The following is a 14,925-nucleotide window of genomic DNA, read 5'->3' as shown; positions in this document are numbered from 1 at the left end:
CAGAATATCCTGAATGATATCCCCCTTTCAGGAAGAGACAGAAAAGCTTCCCAGATTGCAGTTTTCTTTGTATTACAATAAAAGGGAAAATACATCTTTCAACACCAAATCAAGGGGGCATTTGAAAAATAATGAAATCTGATGGTTTCTCTAAAAATAAATATATATTTTTTGTATTTGTTGAATTGCTCTTTATCCATCGTACCTGAGTAGAGCCAGTCTTTCCTTTCAAAAGCAGCTGCTTATCTATCAGGCCCATTAAGGTTAAGACAGGAATCAATAGCTCTTTTCTTCGCCCCAAAAGAAAGTGGGTATGGCTTCTCAGTTATGTAGCCTTAATGGATCAGGCATGCCAATAAGAAAAGCAGGAACTTTTTCCAACAAAATTTTTTTTTAAATCCCACAATGCCCACAGTTGGTCAGGGACTAAAATGCTGCCTTGAGTACATTTCCCCTCCTACTGTCTGTCTGTCCTTCTGTCTGAACTCCTAATCAGCTGTTTTGGGAATGAAAACCACTAGACACACCTAGGAGCTGAAATCCAGAGGTATTTCATAGCAAGAAACACACAACTGGAAACATTCTAAACATAAAAGAATTTTAAAAATGTATTCTTCACGCCTTAAAGACTCCAACGCACATCTTGTCTACAGGACTGTCCTATGCATTCCCCACCAGAGTGAGTGATGAATTTCAAGAGATAGCATAAAGGCCTAGTATTTTCCCTAAGCTGTATTTTCTTGAATTGCTGCTGCACTGATTTAATTTAGAACCGTTAACATTCTTACCAGTCCAGTATCCTATACATTCCTCTCAGCCAAGGAAAAAATAATAATACACACAACACCCATTTAACTGTCTGTTTAGCAGTGATTTCTGTTGGGTTTTTAAATTTGTCTTTTATCTTGGATTGAATCTGATCTCCCTATCAAGGTTTCAAGGTAGGACTGGTGAGTCTCTGCTGTTATCTCTGTCAAATGGATTTACAGTGCATCTCAGCATTCATCATTAGTTTATTTTGGGCAATAAAGGCAATAGAGTCTGTGACTGTTAGAAAGCTTTGGTATAGGCTACCGAGCTGTATCTCTCTTTGCAAGCAATCTATGGACTTGGTATAATTATAAATAAAAATGAAAAACAAAAATCTAAAACTTATTGTTTTACTTTACAAAAACATTTTTTTTAAAGCTAGCATTATGTTACGAAGTAGCACTATACCACAGCACAATGAAGCATGAGAAAAAGAAAAAAAAAAGAAAAAGATCCACAAATTGTGCTACCCATTCCTCTTTGCTGGGCCACACCCCAGAGTTTAGACTGTGAAGCTCTATGTATAGTAAGCCCTCTGGCCGTGTTGTCCTCAATGGAGACCGAGACAAATGTGAATCAGCTGTTCATGTGGACAACTGGTATGGAAATCAATCCCTTTCATTCATCTAATTCCTGACAAGCTGAGCAACATCTGCAGTGAGACACTAAGCTACTAACACTGTACATATTGCCTTGAACAGTCACTCTGCTCTTCCTAAATCTAACAGCTATACCTATGAAATATCTGCTAGACTTTTATAAGCGGTCACCGGCAGCTTAGAGAAATTGAATTAGTTCATCATTAGTTAATGATAAAAGTGATAAAAAGCACTGCCCTGTAGACGTTCTTATGGAAACAGTGAGTCTATTAACAGTTTATAGTTAGTAAATAAACAGAATTTGACTAGAGATCTTTGCAGTATACAAATAAAACTTAGCAGCCTGTAATGGCATAAAAGTGCATTTTAAAATACCACATTTTAAGAGCAATGTAATCAAATAAATCAACAGCTTCATGTTAAGTGTATTTTTATAATTGTCTTTGTAATTTCACATTTTTTTTATACTCAGAACACCAGCATCTAAAAAGCAGATTTTAGATAATCTCCAATGAAGGTATTAAAAGGCAACATGGTGTAAAATTACAAAAAATTAAATGATCATCTTACAGTGCATTCTTGAAACCACAGCTCAAGACGTTTTTCTCTCTGAATGACCTTGTTCGACGGTGGCCACCTTTAAAGTCCACTGTGATCACAGGTTCTCTTTGGGAGCAGCAGTCGGTTCTTAGACTTCCTTACAAATGTGTAACACATCATTCATTTTCAAACAGCAGCCCAACCCCCAGAGTGCTCAGGATTTTGCTGATGTCACATCATCGGCACTCTGATTGGTCAACCCTACAGCAGGCTCCTCATCACACCACAAACTCTCCTCCCATATATGGTCATGCCCCCAGCCAATCTGGAGATGCCGGATGTTGATACACACAAGTAGAGGAGCAGGTCTATATCCCCAAGAGGATGCTGAAGCTTTTTTTTTTTTTTTCAGGCCTACATCTGTTGGAAGCACACACCCACGTCAGCAGCATAGTGTTGCAGATGCAGAGGTTACTATAGGACAAACCAGCAGCAAGCCGATTCATACTTCACTCTGTGTGTAGAATACCATCTTCCTGTGTGCTGTGACAAGGATTATAAGGTGTACACATGCCCAGCTCCTGTTTATTTTATATTGTAATGCCTGATCCTTTGAAAATGTGTAGGATGTCATGTGCTCTGCCTTGTTAAATCAATCTGAAAAAGGGCTCTAACCAGAGAACTGACACAATTTCCAAGGCTCTTATCCTGAAAATATTCAGCCTCATGAGCAATGTTCAATACATTTTTAGACTATTTTCAACACCATCCAAGGGTGAAGTCTCAAGGTGTTACTTTAACCACTACTGTACAAAAGCATTATATTTTTTAAGCCCCTCTCTCTGTATAAATTAATCTGTTTTTACACTAAAGAATGTATATATTACATACATATACTGTATACACCGATCAGCCATAACATTATGACCACCTGCCTAATATTGTGTAGGTCCCCCTTTTGCCACCAAAACAGCCCTGACCCATCGAGGCATGGACTCCACTAGACCTCTGAAGGTGTGCTGTGGTATCTGGCACCAAGACGTTAGCAGCAGATCCTTTAAGTCCTGTAAGTTGCGAGGTGGGGCCTCCATGGATCGGACTTGTTTGTCCAGCACATCCCACAGATGCTCGATTGGATTGAGATCTGGGGAATCTGGAGGCCAAGTCAACACCCTGAACTCGTGATTCATCAGACCAGGCCACCTTCTTCCATTGCTCCGTGGTCCAGTTCTGATGCTCACGTGCCCATTGTAGGTGCTTTCGGCAGTGGACAGGGGTCAGCATGGGCACCCTTACTGGTCTGCGGCTACGCAGCCCCATACACAACAAACTGCGATGCACTGTGTGTTCTGACACCTTTCTATCAGAACCAGCATTAACTTTTCAGCAATTTGAGCTACAGTAGCTCGTCTGTTGGATCAGAACACATGGGCCAGCCTTCGCTCCCCACGTGCATCAATGAACCTTGGCCGCCCATGACCCTGTCGCCGGTTCACCACTTTTCCTTCCTTGGACCACTTTTGATAGGTACTGACCACTGCAGACCGGGAACACCCCACAAGAGCTGCAGTTTTGGAGATGCTCTGACCCAGTCATTTAGCCATCACAATTTGGCCCTTGTCAGTCACTCAGATCCTTACGCTTGCCCATTTTTCCTGCTTCTAACACATCAACTTTGAGGACAAATTGTTCACTTGCTGCATATCCCACCCACTGACAGGTGCTATGATAACGAGATTATCAGTGTTATTCACTTTACCTGTCAGTGGTCATAATGTTATGGCTGATCGGTGTATACATATATACATGCATACACACAAAAATACACACATTCAGACTAAGGTTTAACGCTAAAGCTTTTCTTTTCTCAAAACATAAAGCACTCTGTGGGTCACGTCAGCATTAAAGAGGGCTCGATCGGGGTTTGTATTTACATTTCTGTGTTATCTCTCATGGAAGTTCCTCTAAGATTACCAGCCGGTACTTCATGTGTGATAATCTGCAGTACTGCCCAAAGATGCTAACAATCTTATAGCATTATGGGGGGGGGGGTTCACCTTGATGTTGTAAAAATCATGGGTTTCAAGGCTGCAAGGTAAATATTTTATATACATGATGGCTCTCTTTCAAAGTTATGTTTACAATTTCTATGTGAAAACATTATAATATTGAAAACAAACAAACCCTACAAACTCTTCTGCTATCATATCCAAAGCCTATACTGATTTTATTAACAGATTTTCCTCCGCCCCAACACAACTGTTTTTCTAAGTAATTTTTTGGTCTGTTGGGGACTTCCTGTGCATATCCTACCTACCTCTGCACTCAATATGACCTTTACAATGCAATGAGTAATTAATTTTACAAGCTCAGCTTCAGCAGACTGTAACATGCACTATACATCATTAGTCCATATCAATATTGTTGGACCGAAAAACTGTCTTCAAATTAAATGTAAATCATTGACAGAAATGTAATGCATTCAAACCTAATACTGAATGTTTTTATTTTATTTTATGCAAAGCAATAAGTCGGTAGATACTGCCAGACAAATGCCTGCCTGGTACGGAAACATCTCATAGAGAACGGGTTAATTCCAGGGTCACTGGTACTTCAAAAGCTCAGGAAGACTCTATGACCTAGTACCCTCTTTGAAATGTGAGATTTTTAAAATACATTTTAAGAGTAATCAAGCAAATCTAAGCTGGCACAATCTTGCGTGTGATGATTTTGTATATTTGTTTGTTTGTTCACAATCAGAGTCAATGTGTGACCCCAGTGGATATCTGCTTCATTGTTTTTAAATAAAAAAGGAGGCCAAGTTAAATACTTCAAAACATCAACAACGTCCCCTTCACTCAACCATGTCTCACCAGCTAATGTTATTGGATTGCATATAATTATTCAAATAATTAGTAAGCGTTCTTGCATCATTAAAAAAATAAAGAACCACAATAAGGCTTCTCATTTGTGCCTGAGCTTGACAAATCTGGTGTCAAAGTTGGGCTCTATAAGTTGCCCAACGATATTATAAGGGAATCTTCTGTTACTTTCCTGGCTTACCTGGAGGAGTTTGCATCATTTCTAAATATTTAACCATTCCCAGAATCTACATCAGCCTTTCGCCTTAGAAAACAAAGAAGGTCTATTTAGAGTTGCACAACTTTAATAGTTATGTTGCCAACCCAAACCATTTCTTACCACGGCTTTAATGCATTTTTAATGGCTTAAAAAAACAGCAATAGAAAATTACCCTTCTTTCTCTCTGGCCTGGGTACAATGTCAAAACCAAATAGCTGACACATTCTTGGTAAACTAGAAGAAAAATTCCTTATTCATGACTGTTATATACCACAAAGAACTGGAAGACAAAAGTGAATGTAATGTATTATCTAATATGGGAGACACACACGCACACACACAAATTAATCATGCAAAAGTTGAAGAAATCAGAAAAGAGCATTTAATAAAATATTGATACAATTGAAACCCTATGATGAGAAGGAGTTTTGATTTGAGGATTAGAAACTGGTTTGCTGCGGCTTATTCAGTTGGCTTGACACAGCAGTCATTGGAAAAAAAGGGCCCAACAGACACTGTTTTAATAGAGAGCAGACCTTCCCTCCATATCAGTTTGAAGATAACAGATCTACAGGCAACACTGTGTTACAGATTCATAATCTAACTCCCACTGCCTGTGCTTCTGATTAAAAATAACTAAATAAACTGTCACATAGGAACAGAGTCCAGACTCACCGGTATGGGTTGTGTAAAAGGCCAGCAAATTCCCCCAGCCATTCAACTTTTTTTTCATCTAATGCAAATTATGGACAGAGGATTTAAGCACTGAACAAAGCAGTAATTCTTCTGTATCTATTATAAAATATTTATTTAACTATGTATTTGCTTATAAGAGAGAGACTCAAGTGCTGATTATACAATGAAGTACATCAGTCTTACAACTGAAAATTAGCTTAAAGGGGAATTAGTGCAATTCCTAAAATGATGGTTTTGTGTGTCTTTGCATGTTGCACTAGTGTTTAAGAAAGATGTATAGCATGTTTCCTGTTTGACTCTATCATATACACAACTTTTGACATTTAAAAATGTAAAACCCTCCAAATAATGTTGCATGTCAGAAGCCGCCATGTATGCTCTTTCAGGGTCTCAGGATGTGTCGTGTTATAACTTCCCAGATACCAGAAACACAGCAGAAAAACTACAGATATCCTGGATTTGTCCACCCCAACTCTAATAATCTAATCTAATCTAATAATATCATGATTTTTCAATTTCCATCAGAATATACAATCACCCAAACTCAGTACATTACATATTTCAAAATATTTCTAAATTGAGAGATACCTAGAGTCACACAACAGCACACACACCTACCATAGATTTTCCCTAGGTGTGTCCTCAAGTGAATTTTGTAGTAGTTCCCATCAGATTTTTTCACAACTTTGTGTATTTTAATTCAGGAATACAGTGTGAATACGTTATATCAGAGTCCTCTTCTACAAAAGTGCACCCAACACTTTATATTATACATTATACACTCACCTAAAGGATTATTAGGAACACCTGTTCAATTTCTCATTAATGCAATTATCTAACCAACCAATCACATGGCAGTTGCTTCAATGCATTTAGGGGTGTGGTCCTGGTCAAGACAATCTCCTGAACTCCAAACTGAATGTCTGAATGGGAAAGAAAGGTGATTTAAGCAATTTTGAGCGTGGCATGGTTGTTGGTGCCAGACAGGCCGGTCTGAGTATTTCACAATCTGCTCAGTTACTGGGATTTTCACGCACAACCATTCCTAGGGTTTACAAAGAATGGTGTGAAAAGGGAAAAACATCCAGTATGCGTCAGTCCTGTAGGCGAAAATGCCTTGTTGATGCTAGAGGTCAGAGGAGAATGGGCCGACTGATTCAAGCTGATAGAAGAGCAACTTTGACTGAAATAACCACTCGTTACAACCGAGGTATGCAGAAAAGCATTTGTGAAGCCACAACACGTACAACCTTGAGGCGGATGGGCTACAACAGCAGAAGACCCCACCGGGTACCACTCATCTCTACTACAAATAGGAAAAAGAGGCTACAATTTGCACAAGCTCACCAAAATTGGACAGTTGAAGACTGGAAAAATGTTGCCTGGTCTGATGAGTCTCGATTTCTGTTGAGACATTCAGATGGTAGAGTCAGAATTTGGCGTAAACAGAATGAGAACATGGATCCATCATGCCTTGTTACCACTGTGCAGGCTGGTGGTGGTGGTGTAATGGTGTGGGGGATGTTTTCTTGGCACACTTTAGGCCCCTTAGTGCCAATTGGGCATCGTTTAAATGCCACGGCCTACCTGAGCATTGTTTCTGACCATGTCCATCCCTTTATGACCACCATGTACCCAATCTCTGATGGCTACTTCCAGCAGGATAATGCACCATGTCACAAAGGTCGAATCATTTCAAATTGGTTTCTTGAACATGACAATGAGTTCACTGTACTAAACTGGCCCCCACAGTCACCAGATCTCAACCCAATAGAGCATCTTTGGGATGTGGTGGAACGGGAGCTTCGTGCCCTGGATGTGCATCCCACAAATCTCCATCAACTGCAAGATGCTATCCTATCAATATGGGCCAACATTTCTAAAGAATGCTTTCAGCACCTTGTTGAATCAATGCCACGTAGAATTAAGGCAGTTCTGAAGGCGAAAGGGGGTCAAACACAGTATTAGTATGGTGTTCCTAATAATCCTTTAGGTGAGTGTATATTTACATTATATTTCATTACATTATAATGTATCCTGTCTGTAGTATAAAAATAAGGTGACCTAGGTATACATTTTTTATATGTTACAATTCTTTGTTTATATACTCCACTCAATTTTCGAATTATAACTGAAAAATAAATCTGCAAAGTGAAAACTCTGACACACATTATAAACCTGACAAGTTTTGGGTGCACTTTTGTAGAAGAGGACTCTGATAAAATGTATTCACACTGTATTCCTCAATTAAAATACACAAAGTTGTGAAACAAATCTGATAATAAACATTGGCTACATACATATATATATATATATATATATATATATACACACACACACATATACATATACACATATTCAAAAACATTAAAATGGGTATTGCTTTCCTGCTACACTTATTGTCAGGTTTATAATGTATGTCAGAGTTTCCACTTTGCAGATTTATTTTTCAGTTATTATAATTCGAAAATTGAGTGTAGTATATAAACAAAGAATTGTAACATAAACAATTTGTACCTTGGTTTGTTCTGGTTGAGTACTACAGAAGTTAATGTTTTAATTTCCATTTGCACAAACGTTAGTTTGAATTGGTTTGTCACAACTAGAACGGGGACAGGTTCTTCACACTCATTTGTGGGAGTATCCTGTAAAAATAACGTACACAAAACAATACACACTTACACATGGAATGCATATCTTCAATAATTATGATTATATGGTTCTACAATGCATTTATTTTTTGTAGGTGGCACAGTCACCTCTGGCTGGAGTGTTGGGACAACATTTATTTTTGGACACTACTGTATGACACTACTGTAAGTGTGATTGAACTTGACTGTTGCGATTCTTGTAGATTTTTCAGCTACAAGCCCATCTTCATCCTTTTTGAGACTTTCTTTTAGCCGCTTCCTCCTCTTGAATTGGTAACAGATATTAAATGTGTTCCCTGTACAAATCACCCATATAAACCCAGTAGGGAGATGGACTCTGATACAGGTTCTACAGAAGTCAAAGGGTAGCAAATCAGTAACTCTGTGCAACCAGACAGACCACTCCCCTTGTTTTTTATTTGGATCCAGAAAATTAGACAGCAGTCATCTAGCAGAAGTAAAATGTTAAAAATAAAAGTAATTTGTATCTGGGGACATGTAATCCTGCAATAAAAACAGGGTTACTTAACTTCACAGTCAGATGGTTTTAATAAACTGTAAAAGGGAATCCCCCTTCTTTTCCCTGGCATGAGCACAGCACAAAGTAACAGCTGAATGTTTGACATCAGGGGTGGAAATTCCATAATGTCACTATTTCCCCACAGATGTAATGACTTAAAATGAAAGCAGAAAGAACAGTGGGGAAAAATAAAAAGTAACATCCCTGTACTCATTTGAAGATATTAACCTTTTTATGCATTTTCAAATAGACTAAAGCTCATAAAATAGCAATCCGTGTTTTAAGCCTATATCCTGCATTGGCACATCACTATTTGTGACAAACCCAGTCTGTTCATAGATGGCTTGAGGCAAATGCATTTAATAACACAGACACAATGCAGAAAAGATCAAATATACTTTGTTGTTGCCCCGTTTAAATTGTTAAGTATAAATGTGTGCCCATTGTATGTCTCATAGATGTCTACAGCTGTTTTGATAGTGATTTCGATTATAGTTTTAATTGTAATTATAACAGATACAAATTTGGTTTGTGTGCTGGCTTACAGGGTAGTAATACTGCAGTCCTCTCAGCATAAGAATAGGCTTCCAGTCACTAAATGACTTACATCTCAGGTTTATATTTAGAGTTTGTGTTTATAATAGACTTACTTGCTGTGAGGTTTCAAGCATTTCCTTAATTTGATTTCTGCTGACAAATACTTGTTTTAACACCTACAAGATATGAAAATATGAGCATTTAAAGCTCCAAAGCTATAACTACTTTTAATATAAATATATACGATTTTAAAACCACATTACCTACCCACTTGTAAAAGTAGGTTATAATGCTTTGCTAATTAAATATTATTGTTTTAATGTTAATCCTATATATATTTTTTGGTGGAAAATCTGCAGTTGGGCAATGCCTCAGTTTTGCATTCAGCATGAGACCCTGATTTAAAAAAATATCTCATCCCAGTCATGTGCAGCAGAGACTGACACTGCACTGGTACTAAATTACCCCTGCAGAGACGATAATTACCTCTGATGGATACAACCATTCACTGAAATGTTACTGACCTACTTTCTAAGACAACACAATACTTTCAGCACTGTACATAGTCACAACCTGGGATTCTGTTGTTTTTTTTTAAATGGGAGGTTGTTTGAAACACTCAAGATATTATAAAATGACAACCATAATGTGACAAACATAAAACTGGTTTGGGTAATAAAGATTGGTAGTTCCTTTTATTATCCTTCAGTTTTACCAAAGCAACACTGAGAACAAGGCGTCTATACTACCTCCCAACACTCCAGTTTAGGACTGTTCAGTAATACAGAAACTGCACAGAACAGCTACCCTTAATTTTTCAACACACCAACAATAATCCCAGGTATGCACTCTACTTAACAATGTGCACTACAGGGCCTTATTTTATAGTTGTTAAAGGGCAGTGATTATATTGCCATTAGGGTGCTTTTGCCAGGTCTACTTAAACAATATCACTTGATCCATTTGAGTCCTGAACATTTTCAGATCAAATAATGGTAATGTTTTACCAATTACTAAACTATTCATTTCATGTGCTGACAAATACTCCTACCCAAATATATATTTTTAAGCTTCAGAACTGACATGGGGGAGGGGGTGAATTCCTATTAAATCAATTATTAATATTCAGTATGCATCTACACACAAACATGAAAGAAAATAACTGCCACTTTTAAAAATGCAGACATGTCCCATTACTCTCATTAATCACTTAGCATCCTCTCCATTCTATCTGACACCCAGCCTGTGCACCCAGGTTCACCACCACGATCAAGTCCACATTAACAAACCAGCCTACTTCACTGACTCAAAGCCTAATCCTTGCCAACACTGACATGTGCAATTCACATGTCAAGGTGGAGGGGTTTTGCTTCTGGAGTTGCCCTGGAAATCACGGAATGTGAGCTACAATAAACAATGTGTGCAAACAGCATCTGATGCAAGGGATCTGACAAGACAGTCAGGCACAAGGTCAGCAACCCACACAGCAGTACATCACCCCTTTCCACAGTTGTCTCAATGGGAAGAGCAGAAACCACATAGCCAGACCAGGAGGACCAATCCACAAGCAAGACGGAGCCCTGCTGCACAGTCACATGACCACTGAGCCCATCTGCCCATTGTAATGCGGAAAGTGGAAGGCTGTGTGGAGGTTACTCCCGTTCACTGGCATCAATTTAGCCTCCTGCCTGACTCCTCCCACCCTGCACACTCCTCCCAGTACAGGAGGAGAGCTTAGACAAGTGTTAGTACAGCCCTTATTTCTGCACAAAGCCATGGTTACATACTGTAGCAGACACACCTCACCCACCACACAACTAATGTCGATTCTCTATGCAGCGCACATGAGGTGTCAGTTAGTAAGGCATTGTGGAGGAAGCTGAGATGTGCATTTCCATTTTCCTTTGCTTCCTCCATGTTACCTATGCAGTTTAATGCAGCTGTCACTGCATTAAATTAACAAAGCTAACATCAGTTTTTGAATAAGGTTGCCCCGAGATGAGAAGTAATGGATAAATGAAGGATAATTTCACAGAAGTGTTTTATCAGTTTACAAGAGTGTGACAACGAAAAAATCATCCCTCTCTCTACTTTCTCCAACTTACTGTAATTTTTAATACATTTAAATTTGCAATGTGCATCAGCAACAATTGTGTCAGTATACAAATACATTATATTGTCACTAAAACAAATCTGATTATGTTTTTGAAGGGGAACAAATCCTTATGAGGAGTGAATGAGAACAAACAGCATGATGTAGGGCTACTACATCAGGTATGGACACAGTTCAAACATCCTTCACTCCACTCAACCCAATTGCCTTTCTGTGTATACCAGCTGCCACTTAAATGTAAATAAGACCTACCATTTTATTATTCAATGTTTAGTTGACAGATACTCTACTTGACTAAATTACGCCGGAACAGTCCAGCAACTGCAATGATAGTCTGGGTACAAATGTGAGTAGCCCTTGGTCTGCCATATGGTTACACAACAATCACATCAATCATAAACCAAGGCTGCAATTCTCTTGTGGACCTCCCAGTCTGTCCCACAGCAGCCTGCTTAATTACGTAAATTCATCAGTCAAATACAGATATTTATTTCACCAATCATGCAGTGAAAAACACTGGATTGTGTTGAGCCTCTGGTAAACTACATTTGCAGTAATTTAATTAGCCTTTTAATGACATAATTCTGCTTTTCAAATTTTATACAGCCTACATCCAAATACACTTCAGGATTTACTATGACAGCAGACCACTATTTTTTTATGTCAGGGTCACATTTAACTTTCATTCCCCTGTTACACATTTGAAATTATGTTTATCTTCTGCAATTATTTTCAGATTCTAAAAACAAGCTGATATCAGTTTTACTTCTAATTTCTGCAAGGGGGTTGCAATCTGTAACTTTTTAGAAGCCCATAACAATTCAAAAAGTCTAATTAAGAAAATACTTGATTTAATTATGTAACTGGGAACTCAAGAATGAAAACTAGAAGACTTTTATACAAGGTCCAGGCTGCTCATTATCAATGATAAAGTAAAGCATTGCATTAACTGAACAAAAATATGTGTCTTTATGTGGTGATTTGATTTTAATCATTACTGAATGGCATGCAAATATAAAGGAGGAATGCCTGCTGCACATAATTCATTTCACCAATACATAGTACCATGAGGTTGATGGTACTATTGGTGAAATTAATTCATTTTACAAGACAAGCCGAAGATGCATGACAATGACCAGCATGTTACGCAGGTCATTTAAGGATATATTTATATCTCTTAACAAAAACACAGTAATATTGCAGTCATGTGCAATACATTTTTAACTGTGTAATAACGTTTAGACTAAAACTTGCATTTGCAATCGAGTTTTTACGGCATAATCCGCTGATTATATATTAGTAACAAACAAAGAAATTATTATAACCCATACATGTGCAAATTTAAAGTTAATTATACTTTATACATTATACATAAAAAGAAATAGTTGTATAGGCTATAACTAATTATAATTAACTGTCTTCAGTCAAAACGGAAGTAAAAGATCGCTTAATTTCCATCAAATTAGAGATAAAATCTATTGATTTCTAACACCCAAAACAAAACGTATAATAATACAACTACAATGGATTTGAATTAAAATTTGAGAAGAAAGTATCAGCAAAGTCGTCACAATAAGGTAAAATTAGACCTAACCTACTTCTTATCCAGTACTTCTCTTTCATTATCGACAACAATTAAATTTTGTTTTCAATTACTTAAATTGTAGAATAAACCTAAAACATCAAACATATACGTGTTTATTCTGGCTGAATGCGTGTGCTGCCATTGGACCATAGGCCACCCGAGAAACCTTATATCGATTTCTACAAATACTATACAGTAAGATCCATTGGGGTTTATTATTTTCTCTTTTTTATGCTTCAAATTTATGTTACAAATACATCGAAAGCAGAACATTTTAAGCAACCTTTAAAAAAAGTGAAATTGATCAAATATGGTTTTACTGTTGAGAAATATTGTGTAGTTATGTAATTTAAAACAAACTCTTGCATTATGATTTTCATGTTTTATCTAGTTTGTTTTAACACCGATGACGTTGAGTTTAGTCAACCAAATTCCTTAAAAAATAGCATATATATATATATATATATATATATATATATATATATATATATATATATATATATAAACATTAGATTAGGGCTACGGCTTACAAAATACACTGTGCTTATTCTACGTTACATTTTCAGAAATATAATCATGGGTTTCCTCGGTTGATGGATTATGAACCATCCAAACACTACTATAAAAATAATTTCATATGGTGACACGTTTTTCTTAAGATATACACGTCAGTTCATTGACAGTTCAACTTGAACATGTCAATGCGTGGTGCCGCTGTCTGTAGATTTATATATATTTTATAATTTTATAAGAAGGAAAAAAAAAATCTTACCTGAAATTTGACAAAGGTAACACCAACTTCTTTAATCTGAAGTATAAGATATGCAGTTATAAATGATAGAGACTAGCGCAGAAACCGGCGGGTATTTGCTTAAAACCAGAAGTTTGGCGCTCACGTGTGCGTCGCGGGTGGTGGGGGGGTGTCGCAGCTGCGCATCGTCGAGCTGCGCCGACACGCGTTTCAAAATGAAGCTGTAATTATAGCACAGTTAAAAAAAAAAAAAAGGAAAAAGATGGGCGTCAGAGCGACCAAACTACAGCCAATAAAATTACCATTCATGAAACACACCATCGTGAAGGGCGTTGTCGGAGACCGCCGGTCATTGACCTCAGTGTAAAGTCGGAGTTTTCAGATGAGGTTGTATCACAGGTACATTTACCTGGTGCCAGAATGACGCGTTTTTTTATTTTTTTTATTCAGTACTATCTAATGATACATTGTATTTAATATCCTGTTGTAAATAATAGTAAAATGATTGAGAGTTGATTTGAATAACTGCAAAATGTAGGCTAGGCTGCCGTGGCACTGTTGTCATTACAACAATAACACGCTTTTGTTTAAGGCCTGCTTTATGACGGCATCTTTTTGAAAATAAATCTACTCTATGTGTTTAAACATTTTTTATTTTTTTGGGTAATATGCTTTATTTTTCTATTGCAACATTATAGCTATTGTCTTGTGTGATCCACTTGCTGATGCAAAACACTAGTCACTGGGAACTGACTGCAAAAGGTCTAGTAAGTATCAATTAGGATGTGGTTGAAGTGAACCTCTGAATCCAGGCCACATATCTAATCCCCAAAACCCAATATTTGGCCTTCATGGCATACAAACCAATGAAAAATAGAGAGAGAAATACCTGGACAAACAATATCCTAATTATTAGTGTTCTGGTCAGTACATTTACATTTATTAAGCCCTGGAGAAGATTTCAAAGAAAAAAAAAATTAAATGCAGCGTGCCATTTATTGGTCTGGAAAAGTGAGTTGCTAGTTTTGCCTTTTCTACGACT

At 37.4% G+C, this 14,925-nt stretch overlaps 1 protein-coding gene across 3 annotated transcripts in view; it reads right to left on the bottom strand.

The window, feature by feature from the left end:
- Window positions 1-14,082, bottom strand: part of acsbg2 (acyl-CoA synthetase bubblegum family member 2) — a 36,728-nt gene extending 22,646 nt beyond the window's left edge. For 2 of the 3 annotated variants that reach the window (XM_066695943.1, XM_066695944.1), the window contains exon 1: window positions 1,980-2,112. In XM_066695943.1, coding sequence (XP_066552040.1) covers window positions 1,980-1,986 — 7 coding nt within the window. In that variant the 5' untranslated portion in view covers window positions 1,987-2,112. Of the gene's footprint in view, window positions 1-1,979; window positions 2,113-13,904 lie in introns of those variants that run through there. The other variant, XM_066695946.1, reaches the window with a different exon arrangement.
- Window positions 14,083-14,925: the final 843 nt, after the last annotated feature.

The sequence above is a fragment of the Amia ocellicauda genome, chromosome 22 (genome assembly GCF_036373705.1).
Source record: "Amia ocellicauda isolate fAmiCal2 chromosome 22, fAmiCal2.hap1, whole genome shotgun sequence".
Lineage (NCBI taxonomy): Eukaryota > Metazoa > Chordata > Actinopteri > Amiiformes > Amiidae > Amia > Amia ocellicauda.
Note: the sequence above shows the minus strand (reverse complement) of the source record. Positions and strands in the feature narration are given on the sequence as shown.